The sequence below is a fragment of the Cherax quadricarinatus genome, chromosome 61, assembly GCF_038502225.1.
Source record: "Cherax quadricarinatus isolate ZL_2023a chromosome 61, ASM3850222v1, whole genome shotgun sequence".
Lineage (NCBI taxonomy): Eukaryota > Metazoa > Arthropoda > Malacostraca > Decapoda > Parastacidae > Cherax > Cherax quadricarinatus.
This window is the reverse complement of record NC_091352.1, coordinates 16,804,355-16,822,473: the sequence shown is the minus strand read 5'-3', so window position 1 is coordinate 16,822,473 and position 18,119 is coordinate 16,804,355. Positions and strand designations below refer to the sequence as shown.

Sequence of the window (18,119 nt, the reverse complement as noted above, 5' to 3'; positions counted from 1 at the left end):
CAAGTCCTTTTCTGGGGTTACTTCCCTTCTTCTTTTAATGCCACTAGGGCCAGCTTCAGGACTTCTTTCGCACAAGATATCTGTCCATAGTGGCCTGTACCTCTCGTTCCTTTATGACTTCCCTAAAGTGTTTCACAACATTGTCAGTGTAATAGTCACCAGCACGGCTTGCAATAGCTGTGTGAGGGTGATTTTCATCCATGAAGGTTTGCACTTCAAGCCACTTTGCACAGATTTCTTTAATCTTTGTAGTAGGCAACTTCTTCAATTTCTCTCTCCCCTCCTCTGAACCAGTTTCCTCAGGTCTGGCCTCTTGCTGTTGAAGTTGATCTATCAGCTCATCAGTGGTTAGTTCTTCATTGTCCTCCTCCACCAACTCTTCCACATCCTCCCCACTAACCTCCAACCCCAAGGACTTCCCCAATGCCACAATTGATTCCTCAACTGGTATACTCCTCTCAGGGTTAGCCTCAAACCCTTCAAAATCCCTTTTGTCTACACATTCTGGCCACAGTTTCTTCCAAGCAGAGTTCAAGGTCTTCTTAGTCACTCCCTCCCAAGCCTTACCTATAAGGTTTATACAATTGAGGATATTAAAGTGATCTCTCCAAAACTCTCTTAGAGTCAGTTGAGTTTCTGAGGTCACTACAAAGCACCTTTCAAACAGAGCTTTTGTGTACAGTTTTTTGAAGTTTGCAATAACCTGCTGGTCCATGGGCTGCAGGAGAGGAGTGGTATTAGGAGGCAAAAACTTCACCTTAATGAAGCTCATGTCCCCATAAAGTCGCTCTGCCACGTCTGTAGGATGACCAGGGGCATTGTCTAACACCAGGAGGCACTTAAGGTCTAATTTCTTTTCAGTTAGGTAATCTTTCACATTGGGGGCAAATGCATGGTGTAACCAGTTATAGAAAAAGTCCCTAGTGACCCATGCCTTACTGTTTGCCCTCCACAGCACACACAAATTATCCTTGAGGACATTCTTTTGCCTGAACGCTCTGGGAGTTTCAGAGTGATACACTAATAAAGGCTTAACTTTGCAATCACCACTAGCATTGGCACACATCAACAAAGTAAGCCTGTCTTTCATAGGCTTATGTCCTGGGAGTGCCTTTTCCTCCTGAGTAATGTAGGTCCTGCTTGGCATTTTCTTCCAGAACAGGCCTGTTTCATCACAATTAAACACTTGTTCAGGTTTCAGTCCTTCACTGTCTATGTACTCCTTGAATTCCTGCACATATTTTTCAGCCGCTTTGTGGTCCGAACTGGCAGCCTCACCATGCCTTATCACACTATGGATGCCACTACGCTTCTTAAATCTCTCAAACCAACCTTTGCTGGCCTTAAATTCACTCACATCAGCACTAGTTGCAGGCATTTTTTTAATTAAATCCTCATGCAACTTCCTAGCCTTTTCACATATGATCGCTTGAGAGACGCTATCTCCTGCTAGCTGTTTTTCATTTATCCACACCAATAAGAGTCTCTCAACATCTTCCATCACTTGCGATCTTTGTTTCGAAAACACAGTTAAACCTTTGGCAAGAACAGCTTCCTTGATTGTCTTTCTGGTGCCCACAATAGTAGCGATGGTTGATTGGGGTTTCTTGTACAATTTGACTAGGTCGGCGATACGCACTCCACTTTCATACTTATCAATGATCTCTTTCTTCATTTCTATTGGAATTCTCACCCTTATTGGTGTACGGTTGGCACTAGAAGCTTTCTTGGGGCCCATGGTCACTTATTTTCCAGAAACAGCACCGAAAACACTGTAATAATACGAAATATTCCGATTGTATGCTTGGATGTTACCGCGGAGGCTGGCTGGTAAACAATGGCACGGGCGGCACATGTGAGGCTGGCTGAGGGCGCACATTGGACGCGTCTCGGACGAAAATCGGTGAGCGGGTTTTTAATCGGTATGCGCGGCAAAATTTTTGCGATTAAAGCAAGCGGTATGCGGATTAATCGCTATGTGATGCCATCGTTATGCGGGGGTCCACTGTATGTCACATGCATGCATGCGTGCGTGTGTGTGTGTGTGTGTGTGTGTGTGTGTGTGTGTGTGTGTGTGTGTGTGTGTGTGTGTGTGTGCGTGTGTGTGCATGTGTGTGTGTGCATGTGTGTGTGTGCATGTGCGTGCGTGCGTGCATGCATGCGCGAGTGCAGGTTTACCTGGATTATCTGGAGAGGGATTTGGAGGTCAATGCCCCCATGGCTCGGTCTGAGACCAGGCCTCATGGTAGATCAGGGTGTGATCAACCAGGCTGTTACTTCTGGCTGCACACAAACTGATTTACAAACCACAGTCTGGTTGGTCAGGTACTGACTTTAGGTGCTTGTCCAGTGCCTTCTTGAAGATAGCCAGGGGTCTATTGGTAATTCCCCTTATGTATGCTGGGGGGCAATTGAACAGGCTTGGGGCTCCGCACACTTATTGTGTTGTCTCTCAGTGTACTCGTGGCGCCCCTGCTTTTCATTGTGGGAAATGTTGCATCTCCTGCCGAGTCTTTTGCTTTCATGGGGAGTGATTTTCATGTGCAAGTTTGGTACTAATCCCTCTAGGATTTTCCAGGTGTACATTATCATGTATCTCTCTTGCCTGCTCTCTAGGGAATACAGATAAAGGGCCTTCAACCGTTCCCCGTAATTTAGGTGCCTTATCATACTTAATGTGTGCCATGAAAGTTCTTTGCACACTCTCCAGGTCAGCAATTTTGTCTGCCTTGAAGGGGGCAGTTAGTGTACAGCAGTATTCCAGCCTAGAGAGAACAAGCGATTTGAAGAGGATCATCATGGGCTTGGCATCCCTAGTTTTGAAAGTTCTCATTATCCATCCTGTCATTTTCCTAGGAGATGCGGTAAATACACTGTTGTGCGAGGTGATAGCATATGTATGTGAGTTAGTGTCATCTGAATAATGTTTCATTTCTTCATTTCTATGTGGCTGAAGGCCACAGAAATGGTTTCAAGTTACTTTACTTTTCAACCAACCAGCAAGTAGCTACCACCTTTTATGCAAGTTATATTCCAGAAAAAACGATGCTATACGTGAAAACACAATAGGTAGAATGAACTGGTAGGAAATATCGAGTTGCAGTCCATACCATATGAAAAAAAAAAAACTGCTTTTCTTTTAAATATTCAATTTACCTAAAATAATATTCAAACTACGAAGATTTTAAAAGGCATGCATGTTAGGTGCTTGTTGTTATAGTATGATGCAGGATGGTTTAACCCTTTCAAGGTTGGAACCCCTGTTTTGAGAATTGCTCTCAGGGTACCCCCCCCCCCCCCACCCCAATTATTTTTGCTTGTGAAATGAGGTAATGAAACCAAAAGTACAAAATTTAATAGACAGCTTATGGAATTACACTCTTGCAGAGATAGCGGTCACATCAATATTTACGCACCTGTGATTTTGCCCACTTGAAGCCCTATTTTTGGCCACACCATTGTTCCGGTCAACCAAACACAGCTTTTTCGCTAGTATTCCTTTTATTCTATCAACTGAATACAATAAACTACTCATTTACTTATTTCAGCAACTTAATAAAGTGATCAGAATTCAGTAATTGGGCCAATTTCACACAGTTCAAAAATTGCCACGTTTAAAAATAGCATTCAGAATAAATAATGTAAATATTCTTGGTACAGTACTAAAAAAAAAATTTCCTCTGTTCATTAGTTATGTCCCCAGGCCTTTCCTTCATTACACTTGCTTTCCATTTTGAATTTTTATTCACACAAATATAGTATGTAGTTACTGTTATGCACACTGCTGCATTATTGTAATAATTGTAAAAATAATGGAAGCACATTTTTGGACACAGTTGGACGTACATTGGATGAGTGATGTAATTTCTGTGCTCTGGAATATCAGCAAAAATCAAAGATTTCTTCTACTTTGAGCTCAGTTTCAAGCTCCTTTCATTCCTGAAAACAAAATCATCTCTATTTCTGTAATATATCTTCCATTTTATCAAGTGAGACCAAGAAACCGAGAATACAACCATGAAAAAATACAAAAATACACCACAAAGTTGCTGTTTTAAACCAAAAACAGTCAGTTTTCTCCCTTCATTATGCACTGCTTGCTGCAGGATTTTTTTTATGTGGTGCACACTTACTGCATAGACCCTTTTGCTTATATCTAGACCCAGATTTACTGTTCATAACTTACCTTAGTGAGCTGAGCTCATGGTGTACTGCTGTGGGACTGACCTACGCTTCAAAGCCATAGTACAACAGGACACGCCCTTAAAGGATTAATGTAGCATAGCTCGATGAAAATTAAACAATGTGAATACACTTACTGTACAATTCTGGTTGTTGCTTAAGCTGCTTGATGTCAGTGGAGAGGTCAAGTGTGGCACTACTGGGCTACAGATGAGTTGGCTGGGTTGGATGAAGTGGATGGCTGGGTTCTCCACTGAACTTTACCTTATGAAGCTTATTGCACGCTCTGACACTATTAAACCATGACTAAAAGTGCATTTGTTTGCAGGATTTTCTTCCTGCTCGCTCACCATTGTATAGTAAGATGAGGCTTTCTTACAAATCACAAGAAAAAATTAAGTGGCTCCAGTCATTCGGCATTTTTTTCAGTTTTATTTAGCTGTACGTATTGGGTGCTTTCACATTTTTTCAACAAGTCACAGTTTCAGTTACTCATCACACTAGTTCTTATCTTCTCATTGTCTTGAATTTAACAGATTATTCATTCCTTCACCCCATAGGCCTTGGCTGCATCAACCACACTTCCACCACCTGTATACATTCCTGTTACCCTTCTTTTTCTTCACTAGCAGCATAATTTTATACTTAAACTACTACTTGGCTCATTCATCTACACTAGATTTCTTTTTTCATACCTTGATTAATATCCAAACATGACAGGGCAATAAAAATGTCAGAAATGGAGTGATAACAGATTAGAGAGTAATCATATTGTATGCTTCCATGAGGCATCTGGTGTGGCATCGGAGGGATGCAAGGGCATGAGTTTATAAACACAGCTAGGTCTACCGTTAAACAAAAAGAGGCCTAATGCACATGGAGGGGACTTTGCCTGCCTGTGCCTCTGTAATGTCTGGCCATGGTGGAGTACAAGAAGAAAATTAGTAGAGCTGCCTCGAAAGGTGGTGAACCTTTGGAGCAAACAGTAGAAATAGATACAAAAAAAAAATTTATCATGAGCAGGTGGGAATGCAGTTGGAGGCATGAAAGGGAGTGGTGTAATGTTTCCCCTTTCTTCAATTTATCAAATGTGCTATGTAAATGTTTTCAGACATTTCAAATTCTGATTGATCCCATGTTTAGAGGTACAGGACATACAAGCAGTACATACATACCTATTTAACAAAAATTTGTATTAATCTTTATGGATCTTTATATTTCGTTAATTTGTGTAGGTAGGCTATCCATGACTAATTTTTATCGTATACATCATTATAGCATATTGTACTATTCAGAAAATTTTCCTTCTTATCAGTACTGTATATGCATGAACTAGCTGAAATTCATTGCAAAACTCTTAAATGTAGTATCTTTTTACAGATATGGACTACCAACACGAACTGACTACCGCTTGATAGTGGAGAATTTGTCAAGTCGAGTGTCATGGCAGGTTAGTGGAGAACCAGAGAATAACCTATAACAGGCCTTGGTCATAGTTTTTATTCTTTAATGTTTGTCTTTGTTGGGGATGACTGCATTGCTACACTGCACCATTACTTTGATACCTCATTTCTTCTGTCACCTTTTAAAAGTAAAGTTTTATTGGCCTTATAAATCAAGAGTAGTTAAATGTAAAGTTTTTCTTATGTTTTATTAAACTGTGATATAAGCAGAAATATGATGCTTCTAGATTTTGTTTTGTTTTAAAATTTGTTTAAGGTTACAGAAAGACATTGGGTATATGTTTACTGTATGTAGTTTTGGTGCAGATAATTGTGAGAGTAGGGACAGTTTGTGGACTTGTGCCATCACTGGGTCAGGTTTTTGTAGGTTTGTTGCTTCATCTGCTCTTCATAAGTGGCTGCAAACTTTAGGGAAATGACGTTTTTTTCATGCTCAACACTACAAGTTTTGATATATAGTTCTTGTAAAATATATACCCAGTTGAAATAAGACTATGTAATGACTTTTACTATCACAATTCTAAGTTTAAACTGTGCACATGTTATTTATAGTATATATTTACACCATATACAGCCAAAATTTTATTATTTTTGTGTGTTCTCAGAGTTTTAGTGACATGTTTGAATTTTTATATAAAACTCTTACTAGTGTTTAACTTCTTTCTACTCAAGTATTTGAGGTTATGAGGTGTTAAAGAAAAAATAGAACTTCAGACTCGGTTAGTTTTGTTGCCAAAAGCAACATTTCATGTATTAATATCCCTGAATGCCTTGACTACTGAAATAATGCTTCACTGGTAATGCTGATGTTTCGTTCTGATTATCGTCCCCACTGGAAAATTTTATTCATGGTCAAGGCAAGTCAAATCTGCCAAGATGAATGCTTATTTGGTAATGCTCATAACTTATGTAAAGTTTAAAGTCTTGAAAACGTTATTAATGTGTTGTATAGTACATGTATACTGTATTTTTATTATCTCTCTCATTCCCTGTACGTTGACTATTTTCCTGCGCCTTTGGGCAGCTTTTTCTTGACGTTCGTATCCTGTGCTGCATAAGTTATTATTTATATATGTTCTGTTATTTCTTCAAAATTTTGACATGTTGTGGGGGGAATGAGAGTTCATAAAGATCAAGGGTTATTACTAGAATAAAAAAAATTATCGATTTTGAAGGCAAGTATAGTGCTGTATGTGAAAGTAAAGTGAATAATAATAATTGAACCACAGTATAGTCTTTGCTTCAATGGCTTTAGAAGTTACACTGTTCTCTGGGTTCATTATTCTTTGGGAGAGAGAAAAATTTGTCCTGCACTTTGCTTTGATGAGCTTAAAATTGTCTTCTGTTTGTCTAGTTGGAACTTCAACTTAAATTTCCTAAATATTACTATGATATATAAAAATCATGTCATGCCTCATTTGAGGAAATGAATATCCTGTAGTCCTCAGCCTGTAAAGATTTGTTTCGCTGTAGTTGTCAGTTTGTATACCTGCAGATTTTGCTAGAATTTTATAACCTCTGCTTTTGTAATAAATATGATATTTCTTGAAGGAATAATATGGAAAATCTGTCATAAGTTATCCAAAACCAGTGAAAGTTGCAGAATTTTTATTAATAATAAAGATTTTTAACCAAAAATAAGCAAAAACAAAAAATGCCAGAAACTCTGGGAGCATAAATATTGCCAGGACTGTTCATCTGTGCTAACACTGCTCAGTGTCAAGTTGCTGAAACCAGCATTTTTCCAACCATTGTAAATCCAGAGCCTAGGTGGAGATAATATGCTTTCTAATTTTGTGGAAAGCTTGTACACATACAGAAACATTATGCTGGAAAGTATGTTTATAATTAGATAAATGTCAAGACACAAAGAGGTAGATATACAGAGGGAGAGAGATAAAGAGAGAGATTAGTGTATCCACAGAACAAAGTGATTTTGAGCAACTAACAATACTGCGACCAGCTGGGAATCTAACCCAGGACGTTTAGCCCAGCTCCAGGGAACCAAGCCCTAACCCACTTGACCACCATGCTACAGAAATGAGGCACCCAGTAAATACACTGGATCAGCCACTCCTGATGCAAGTACATTTGTAGCCAGGGGTACTACAGGACTAATTTCATTCTACTCCCATTTGGAAGGCCAGTCTCACAAACAGAACACACATTAATGCATGCAATAAACAAAATGGCTACTCGCATTTAGAAGGCCAGCCTCACAAACAGTACACACATTAATGCATTCACTAAAAGTAGGTCTTAGGTATGAGTAATGTCACCATGGTTGTTTAATATATTTATAGATGTGAAAGAAGTAAATGCTAGGGTGTTGGGGAGAGGGGTGGGATTAAATTATGGGGAATCAAGTACAAAATGGGAGTTGACAGTTATATTTTGCTGATAATACTGTGCTTATGAGAGATTCTAAAGAAAAGTTGCAAAGGTTAGTGGGCAAGTTTGGGAGGGTGTGTAAAGTTAGAAAGTTGAAAGTGAACATAGATAAGAGTAAGGTAAGGGTATCAAACGATTAAGATAACGAAAAATTGAATATCACATTGGAGAGAGGGAGTATGGAAGAAGTGATTGTTTTCAGATATTTGGGAATTGACGTGTCAGCAGATGGGTTTATGAAGGATGAGGTTAATCGTTGAATTGATTAAGGAAAAAAGGTGAGTGATGTGTTGAGGTATCTGTGGAGACAAAAAAACGTTGTCCATGGAGGCATAGAAGGGAATGTACGAAAGTATAGTGGTACCAACACTCTTATATGGATGTGAAGCTTAGATTGTAAATGCTGCAGCAGGAGGCGGCTGGAGGCAGTGGAGATGTCCTGTCTAAGGGCAATGTGTGGTGTAAATATTATGCAGAGAATTCGGAGTGTGGAAATTAGGAGAAGCTGTGGAGTTAATAAAAGTATTAGTCAGAGGGCTGAAGAGGGGTTGTTGAGGTGGTTTGGTCATTTAGAGAGAATGGACCAAAGTAGAATGACTTGAGTGTATAAATCTGTACGAAAAGGAAGGCGGGGTAGGGGTGGTTCTCAAATAGGTTGGAGGGAGGTGGTGAAGGAGGTTTTGTGGGCAAGGGGGCTTGGACTTCCAGCAAGCGTGCATGAGTGTGTTAGATAGGAGTGAATGGAGACGAATGGCTTTTGAGAGCTGACAAGCTGTTGGAGTATGAGCAGGGTAATACTTAGTGGAGGGATTCAGAGAAACAGATTATTTTTATGTAGCCAGATTTGAGTACTGGAAATGGGAAGTACAGTGCCTGCACTTTAAAGGAGGGGGTTTGGGATATTGGCAGTTTGGAGGGGTATGTTATATATCTTTATATATGCTTCTAAACTGTTGTATCTGGACATCTCTGCAAAAACAGTGATTATGTATGAGTGAGGTGAGAGTGTTGAATGATGATTAGAGTATTTTCTTTTTGGGGATTTTCTTTCTTTTGGGTCACCCTGCCTCAGTGGGAGATGGCCGACTTGTTGAAAAAAAAATATATATATAATGAAGAGAAATTTATTGATTGTGAGATAGAGATTACAATTGATTTTGGGAGGTACTACAGTAGTGTTCAGTGATTTGTGAACAGAGAAAATAATTGTGGGGACCTAAGTGCTGAAGTTGGAGAAACTATTCTATAGGGTGTAATAGATAAATCTGGAAAACCAGGGGGAAATGATAGTGGGGGCCTCAAACTGAGCTAAGTATAGCAAGAGACTTGGCAATAGGTCATATACAGTGGATCCCCGCATAGCGATATTAATCCGTGCAAGAGAGCTCATTGTTATGCGAAATTATCATTATGCGAATGAATTTTCCCCATAAGAAATAATGGAAATCAAATTAATCCGTGCAAGACACCCCAAAGTATGAAAAAAAAAATATTTTTACCACATGAAATATTAATTTTAATACACACAAACTGAAAAAGGCATGCACAATTACATGACACTTACTTTTATTGAAGATCTGGTGATGATTGATGGGATGGGAGGAGGGGAGAGTCTTAGTGTTTAGAAGGGGAATCCCCTTCCATTAAGACTTGAGGTGTCAAGTCCTTTTCTGGGGTTACTTCCCTTCTTCTTTTAATACCACTAGGACCAGCTTCAGAGTCACTGGACTTCTGTCGCACAACATATCTGTCCATAGTGGCCTGTACCTCTCGTTCCTTTATGACTTCCCTAAAGTGTTTCACAACATTGTCAGTGTAATAGTCACCAGCACGGCTTGCAATAGCTGTGTGAGGGTGATTTTCATCCATAAAGGTTTGCACTTTCAGCCACATTGCACAGATTTCCTTAATCTTTGTAGTAGGCAATTTCTTCAATTTCTATCTCCCCTCCTTCGAACCAGTTTCCTCAGGTCTGGCCTCTTGCTGTTGAAGTTGATCTATCAGCTCATCAGTGGTTAGTTCTTCATTGTCCTCCTCCACCAACTCTTCCACATCATCCCCACTAACCTCCAACCCCAAGGACTTTCCCAATGCCATAATGGATTCCTCAACTGGCATAGGATTCTCAGGGTTAGCCTCAAACCCTTCAAAATCCCTTTTGTCTACACATTCTGGCCACAGTTTCTTCCAAGCAGAGTTCAAGGTCCTCTTAGTCACTCCCTCCCAAGCCTTACCTATAAGGTTTACACAATTGAGGATATTAAAGTGATCTCTCCAAAACTCTCTTAGAGTCAGTTGAGTTTCTGAGGTCACTACAAAGCACCTTTCAAACAGAGCTTTTGTGTACAGTTTTTTGAAGTTTGCAATAACCTGCTGGTCCATGGGCTGCAGGAGAGGAGTGGTATTAGGAGGCAAAAACTTGATGTTAATGAATTTCATGTCCCCATAAAGTCGCTCTGCCACGTCTGTAGGATGACCAGGGGCATTGTCTAACACCAGGAGGCACTTAAGTTCTAATTTCTTTTCAGTTAGGTAATCTTTCACATTGGGGGCAAATGCATGGTGTAACCAGTCATAGAAAAAGTCCTTAGTGACCCATGCCTTGAAGACTGAGACACTTATGCAGCATATGGGAATCTTTATTCAGGAAACGTTTCGCCACACAGTGGCTTCATCAGTCCAATACAAAGAGGAAGGCGTAAGGAGAGGAGGAGTATGAGGTAATCAGTCCCTCAACCTGGAGTCGATGTGTTCAGTCCATCAATCTTGTAGAATGTACAGCATAGGGCCGTAGATGTGGCTTATATACTGTAGTGAGGTGAGGTGAAGCAGGTGGAGGCGGGGTCATAGTGGTACCATCCACTAGTCGAAGTAGGTCTTCGTCCAAAGGTTGAACAAGTGTTGAAGAATTCTTTGTAACAAGATCCCATGATGCTGCAGTGTCTTGACAGTTGTGATGAATGGTTTGGGATCTTGTTACAAAGAATTCTTCAACACTTGTTCAACCTTTGGACGAAGACCTACTTCGACTAGTGGATGGTACCACTATGACCCCGCCTCCACCTGCTTCACGTCACCTCACTACAGTATATAAGCCACGTCTACGGCCCTATGCTGTACATTCTACAAGATTGATGGACTGAACACATCGACTCCAGGTTGAGGGACTGATTACCTCATACTCCTCTTCTCCTTTCGCCTTCCTCTTTGTATTGGACTCATGACGCCACTGTGTGGCGAAACGTTTCCTGAATAAAGATTCCCATATGCTGCATAAGTGTCTCAATCTTCAACTTGTCGGTTTTCCAAACCATTCATCACGACCCATGCCTTACTGTTTGCCCTCCACAGCACACACAAATTTTCCTTGAGGACATTCTTTTGCCTGAACGGTCTGGGAGTTTCAGAGTGATACACTAATAAAGGCTTCACTTTGCAATCACCACTAGCATTGGAACACATCAACAGAGTAAGCCTGTCTTTCATAGGCTTATGTCCTGGGAGTGCCTTTTCCTCCTCAGTAATGTAGGTCCTGCTTGGCATTTTCTTCCAAAACAGGCCTGTTTCATCACAATTAAACACTTGTTCAGGTTTCAGTCCTTCAGTTTCTATGTATTCCTTGAATTCCTGCACATATTTTTCAGCTGCTTTGTGGTCCGAACTGGCAGCCTCACCATGCCTTATCACACTATGTATGCCACTACGATTCTTAAATCTCTCAAACCAACCTTTGCTGGCCTTAAATTCACTCACATCATCACTAGTTGCAGGCATTTTTTTAATTAAATCCTGATGCAACTTCCTAGCCTTTTCACTTATGATCACTTGAGAGATGCTATCTCCTGCTATCTGTTTTTCATTTATCCACACCAATAACAGTCTCTCAACATCTTCCATCACTTGCGATCTCTGTTTCGAAAACACAGTTAAACTTTTGGCAAGAACAGCTTCCTTGATTGCCTTTTTGTTGCCCACAATAGTAGCGATGGTTGATTGGGGTTTACTATACAACCTGGCCAGCTCGGAGACACGCACCCCACTTTCATACTTATCAATGATCTCTTTCTTCATCTCTATAGTAATTCTCACCCTTATTCCTGTAGGGTTGGCACTAGAAGCTTTCTTGGGGAGCATGGTCACTTATTTTTGTAGATAAAATCACCAGAAACACTGTAATAATACGAAATGTTCCGATTGTATGCTTGGATGTTACCGCGGAGGCTGGCTGGTAAACAATGCCACCGGCGGAACATGTGAGACTGGCTAAGGGCGCACATTAGATGCGTCTCGGACGAACAGCGTTGAGCGGGTTTTTTTGCGGTATGCGAGGCAAAATCTTAGCGATAAAATGTAGCGGTATGCGGATTTAACGTTATGTGATGCTAACGGTATGCGGGGGTCCACTGTACAGTGAAACCCCAGTTTTCACATGCTCCAGTTATCGGACGTTTCGGTTTTAGTACTTTTTTTTTTTTTTTTTTTTTTTTTTTTTTTTTTTTTTTTTTTTTTTTTTTTTTTTTTGTGCGAAATTTTGTTTCGGATATCGGACCTTGCTCCAGTAATCAGACATATTATACGTGTCTGCCCATCCGGCCTCCCGGGGGATGCCAGCACTACACCTCTCAGTCTGCCTCTGTCACTGGTTGAGTGAGCATTACTTCACGCATTCCAAAACATTTCGTGATCCTTGTCTTTCGTGCTTGTTTTTTAATTGTGACTGCAAAATAAGCTAGCATGGGCCCAAAGAAAGTTTCTAGTGCCAGCTCTTTGATAAAAAAAAGTGAGAAACACAATATAAATAAAGAAAGATACTGTAGAAAAACACGAAAGTGGCATACGTTTAGCCGACCTTTCCAGGATGTATGGGAAGTCGAAATCAACAATCTTCTCCATCCTGGCAAAGAGAGAGTAGAAATCAAGGAAGCTAAAGTTGTGAAAGGGGTGAATGTGCTAACGAAACAGAGATCACAAACAGTGGAAGATATGGAGTTGTTGTTGGTGTGGATCAACGAAAAACAGTCAGCGTGAGATAGTGTTGTGGAGTCGATCATTTGTGAAAAGGCAAGGCAGTTACATGCGGATCTCATAAAGAAAATGCCTGGAATGAGTGCTGCTGTTAGTGATTTTCAGGCCAGCAGAGGCTGAACCAGCCTCTGCTGGAGGGATCACTTCAGTATCCTCCACTGAATAATCCTTATAGGTAAGGCTTGGCAGGAAGTGACTTCCGGGACTTTGAACTCTGCTTGGAGAAATTTGTGGCCAGACTGTGTCCAAGAGAACGATTTTGAAGGGTTTGAGGCTGACCCTGTCGACCCTCTGCCTGTTGTGGAATCTATTGTGTCTTTGCGGAAGTCCATGGGGTTGGATGTGGAAGAGCTGGTGGAGGACCATAGGGAAGAGCTAACCACTGAAGAGCTGCAAGACCTTCAACTCGAACAGCAACAGACTGCAGCTGAGGACATTGCTTTGGAGGAGGAGGTAGAGAGAGGGAAGAAGGTGCCTTCTTCAGTGTTTAAGGACATTTGTGCAAAGTGGAGGGAGGTGCAATGTTTTGTGGAGAAATACCACCCTGACCAAGCAGAAACAAGCCATATCTGCAACATGTTCACCAACAGAACCTTGTCCCACTTCAGACAAATCTTAGAGATGCCAGAAACAGACCTCTCTGGACAGATATTTTGTGTGACAGGGGGTCCACTGACTCTCAAGCTGGTCCTAGTGCCATTAAAAGACAAAGAAGGGAAGTAACCCCAGAGAGGGACTTGATACCTGAAGTTCTTATGGATGGGGATTCCCCTTCCAAATAATAACCCCAATTCCCCCTTCCCTCCTCACCTTCTTCAGTATGCCAACAAGAGTCTTCAATAAAGGTATGTAATGTTTATATTTATTTATCATTGTTTTGTGTATGTAAAACTATATTCTTTAAAAAATAAATTTTTGGTGAATATTTTTGGATATCCGGAATGAATTAATTGTATTGACATTATTTCTTATGGGAAAAATTGATTTAGTTTTCGCACGTTTCGGTTTTAGAACCTCCTTCTGGAATGGATTAAGTTTGAAAACCGGGGTTCCACTGTATGTCTTAAGAAAAAGAGGATAAATAAGTATCCAAGATATTTTATAGGGTGTGACAGTGACAGTGACAGTTTGTTGGGCTGTGTATTAATGCATGTTTTAAAAGGGGTGCCAGATATATCAGATGATTATTTAGTGATAATTACATTGAGAGTAGGAGGTAGATGGGGTAGGGGAATATCACCATTAGGTAAAAGAGAAGTGAAAGTTTATAAATTAATGGAGGAGATAGGGTAAAACATAAGCAATATTTTAATATATGTAGTTCACTTGTAATAAAATATTGTTAGGCATGAAAGAAAACCACTAACATGCAGTGTATTTTGGGGAAACTGATCCTAAGAACTAGACATTGATTATTAAGTTGGAGTTATTAAATGTACAAAGAAATAGAGAGAGCTAAATGAACAATAGTACAGTTTTAAAAGTATGCATTTATACTTCAAACTGATGCAGAGAAAATTGAACTATATAGAGTATAGGTAATGAGGGGGTAGAGGAGTTTACGGGTAGATTTAAGAATGCAGTGTTAGTGGTGCTAGGAGGGTGGGTGCATGAGGGAAGAAGACTGATTGGCAGAATGATGAGGTAAAGAGAGTGGTAAGGTAAAGTTAGAATATGAAAGGTTTTTGCACTGTACAAGTGATAGATGGAAGGAGGAGTATATGGAGAGTAAAAGAGTGGTGAGGAAGCGCAGAAAGAAATCTAATTGACATAAGCAACTATACATATATGATAGGGTGCCAAGGGGGAGCAGTGTGGCAGATGTTTCAAATGTATGGAACAGGTGGTAGGTTATGTAAAGCAGTAAAGAGTTTTTATGTAGATAGCACAATGCAGGTTAGGGTATGTTGATGGAGTTGTAAAAAGTTAATGCTATGGTGTTAGGGAAAGGAGTGGGATTTAACCCGTAAACGGTCCAAACGTGTATATATACGTTTTTACCACTGGTGCCCCAAACGTATATATACGTTTTATGTGTCCTACATTTAACATTGCCACGATAAGCCTGAGTCACCTAGACATGTGAGAATGGGTGTGAGCACTCATTGTGCACCATATTAAAATAATTTGGGATGCCTGGGTACCATATGCTCTTTTTTCCTATTAAAAAACAACAATTTTTTTTTTCTCAAAAAAGTTGGGGGCAGTACGGTAGTGAACGTATATATACATTTGGACCGTTTACGGGTTAAAGATAGTGAACCTGGTACAAAGTAGGAGTGGTTAGTTAATCTCTACCAATGACACGATTCTTTTTGAGAGATTCAGAAGAGAAGTTACAAATGTAGATAAACAAATTTGGAAGGGTATGTAAAAGAAGGAAATTAAAAGTAAACATAAAAAAGAGCAAGGTGACAAGAGTATCAGAAAATTCAGACAATGAGAGATTAGATATCACATTGAATGGAGGGAAGAAGTAAATGCATTCAGATATTTGAGAGTGGACTTGTCAGCAGATGGTTCTATGAGAGACGAGGTGAATGGTAAAAAGTGGGTGGTGCATTGAGGCATTTGCGGAGATGAAGAATTTTATGCACGAAATCAAAAGGGGGAATGTACCAGAGTATATTGGTACTAACACTGTTTTATGAGTGTGAAGAATGGATTTTAACCCTTTGACAGTTTTGGTCGTATATATATGTCTTACGAGCCAGTGTTTCAGACGTATATATACTCAATCATTCTAGTGGCTTCAGATCAAGCAGTAGAAAACTGGTAGGCCCACATGTGAGAGAATGGGTCTGTGTGGTCAGTGTGCACCACATAAAAAAAATCCTGCAGCACACAGTGCGTAATGAGAAAAAAAAAATGACCGTTTTTGTTTTGGATCTTTGAGGTGTATTTTCGTATAGTATTTATCGTTGTATTCTCATTTTCATGGTCTCGCATGATAAAATGGAAAACATATTGCAGAAATAGAGATGATTTTGATTAGTTTGTCAATGAAAACGACCTTGAATTTGAGCTCAAAGTAGCGGAAATGTTTGATTTTTACCAATGTCGAAGAGTAAGTAAATCACACCACACGTCCAATACACGTCAACTGGGGAGTCTAATATTCTTTCACTAGTGCACTGATATTATTTAATCCATTTTTACAATAATGCAGTAGCCTGCATAACAGTAAATTTTGTATTTTTTGTATGAATAAAAAATCAAAATAGAAAGCAATAGTAATATAAGAGGGGCCTAGAGACATGACTGATGAACAGAGCATATGTTATTTTAGTGCCAAGAATGTCTACATTGTTTATTCTGGACTCTATTTTGAAATTGGCATCTTTTTTAATTTGCGTGAAATTGGCCAAATTGCCGATTTCTGACCACTTTATTGGGTAGTTCAAATCGGTAAATGGGCAGTTTCTTGTACTCAATTCATAGAAAAAATGGAGTTCTAAAGAAATAGCTATGAGTTTGGTTGACTGGAACAACAGAATTGGCCAAAAACAGGGCTCAGTCGGCGAAATCGCTGATGCGTATATGCGTAATTCCGTGAGTTTCAACCAAATTTCGTACTTTTGGTGGCATTACCATCGGGAAAAGATTCTCTATCTTTTTTTTTTTTTTTTTTTAAATTTTGTGACAATGAGTTTCAGAAAGGGGCTTGCTACAGTCAAAGGGTTAAACATTGCAGTGAGGAATCTGGAGACACTAAAGATGTCATCTTTGAGTGCACTATGTGATGTGAATATTATGCAGAGAATTCATAGTTTGGAAACTAGGTGTGGAGTTATCAGAAGTATTATTCAGAGGGCTGAGGAGAGGTTGTTGAAGTGGCTTAGACATTTAGAGAGGATGGAGAAAAGTAGGATGAGTAAAAGTGGTGCATAAATTTGGGGTTGAGGAAAAAAGGGTAGAGGTCATCCTAGGAAAAGTTGGAGAGAGAGAGAGGGGTAAAGGAGGTTTTGAGTACTAGAAGCTTGGACATCCCACAGGCTTATGTGAGCATGCTTGATAAAAGAGAAGTGGTTATTGATTTAATGTGTCATTGGAGTGTAAGGTAACATTAATGAAGGGATTTAAGGAAACCAGTTAGCTGGGCTTGAGTCCCGGAGGTGGAAAGTACTGTATGTCCTTAACCCGCTGAAGGAGGGGTGAGGATGTTGCAATTGGGAGGGTCATCTGAACCATGAAGTTGGTGACTTTCTGGCAAAAATGATTGAATGAATGATAGTGAAAGTGGTTTTCATCTTTGTCTGATCACTTTATTGTAGTGGGAGACAGCTGGAGTGTTAAGAGAGTTGGTATATAGTAAACATCCACGGAGGTGCTACTGTCGTCATGTGATTGTAAAACTGAATGCAGTTAAATATTTTGCACTCAGAATTCCTGGACTTTTTCTGTCTCATAAATATTTAAGATGACAGATAAATCTTCCAGACTTATATTTGCATTCAGTATACACTTACATTTATTTTCTTGCATATTTCTCAATACTGTATTATTGTTCTAAGTACTAGAATGGTTCTTCTTAAATTTAGGAGGCTTGGTCTGAGATTGTGCCAAAGAGGCACTGATTTCTTGAACCATTAACAGATACTGTACAACATGCCTTATCTGCCTCTTGTAATATATACTATATTAGAAACCATAAAATATGCAATGTTGTATTTTTCCTGGAAATAATTGGGGACAGATCCTGCATTCTTAAGTACAGTGAACCCTCGGTTATTGGCCATAATCCATTCCAGAAGGTCGGCCAAAAGCCAAAATAATATTTTGCATAAGAATTATTGTAAACGCAATTAATCCGTTCCAGACACCCAAAAATATTAACAAAAAATACATTTTTTAAAGATTAACTTTAGTTTTACATACCCAAAACAATGAGAAAGAAATATAATGCACTAATTTTACTAATAAATGAACATTACATACCTTTATTGAAGACTCTCGTTGGCATATGGAAGAAGGCGAGGAGGGGTTACTTCCCTTCTTTGTCTTTTAGTGCCACTGGGACCAGCTTGAGTCACTGCACCCCTGTCACACAAAAAAAAC

The 18,119-nt window shown here is 39.7% G+C and overlaps 1 protein-coding gene across 7 annotated transcripts in view; it reads left to right on the top strand.

Moving 5' to 3' along the window:
* Positions 1 to 18,119, top strand: part of LOC128699302 (serine/arginine-rich splicing factor 6) — a 227,318-nt gene that overhangs the window by 109,208 nt on the left and 99,991 nt on the right. For all 7 annotated transcript variants that reach the window (XM_070098266.1, XM_053791909.2, XM_070098265.1 and 4 more), the window contains one exon: positions 5,563 to 5,632. In XM_070098266.1, the coding sequence (XP_069954367.1) occupies positions 5,563 to 5,632 (70 nt within the window). The remainder of the gene's footprint in view (positions 1 to 5,562; positions 5,633 to 18,119) is intronic.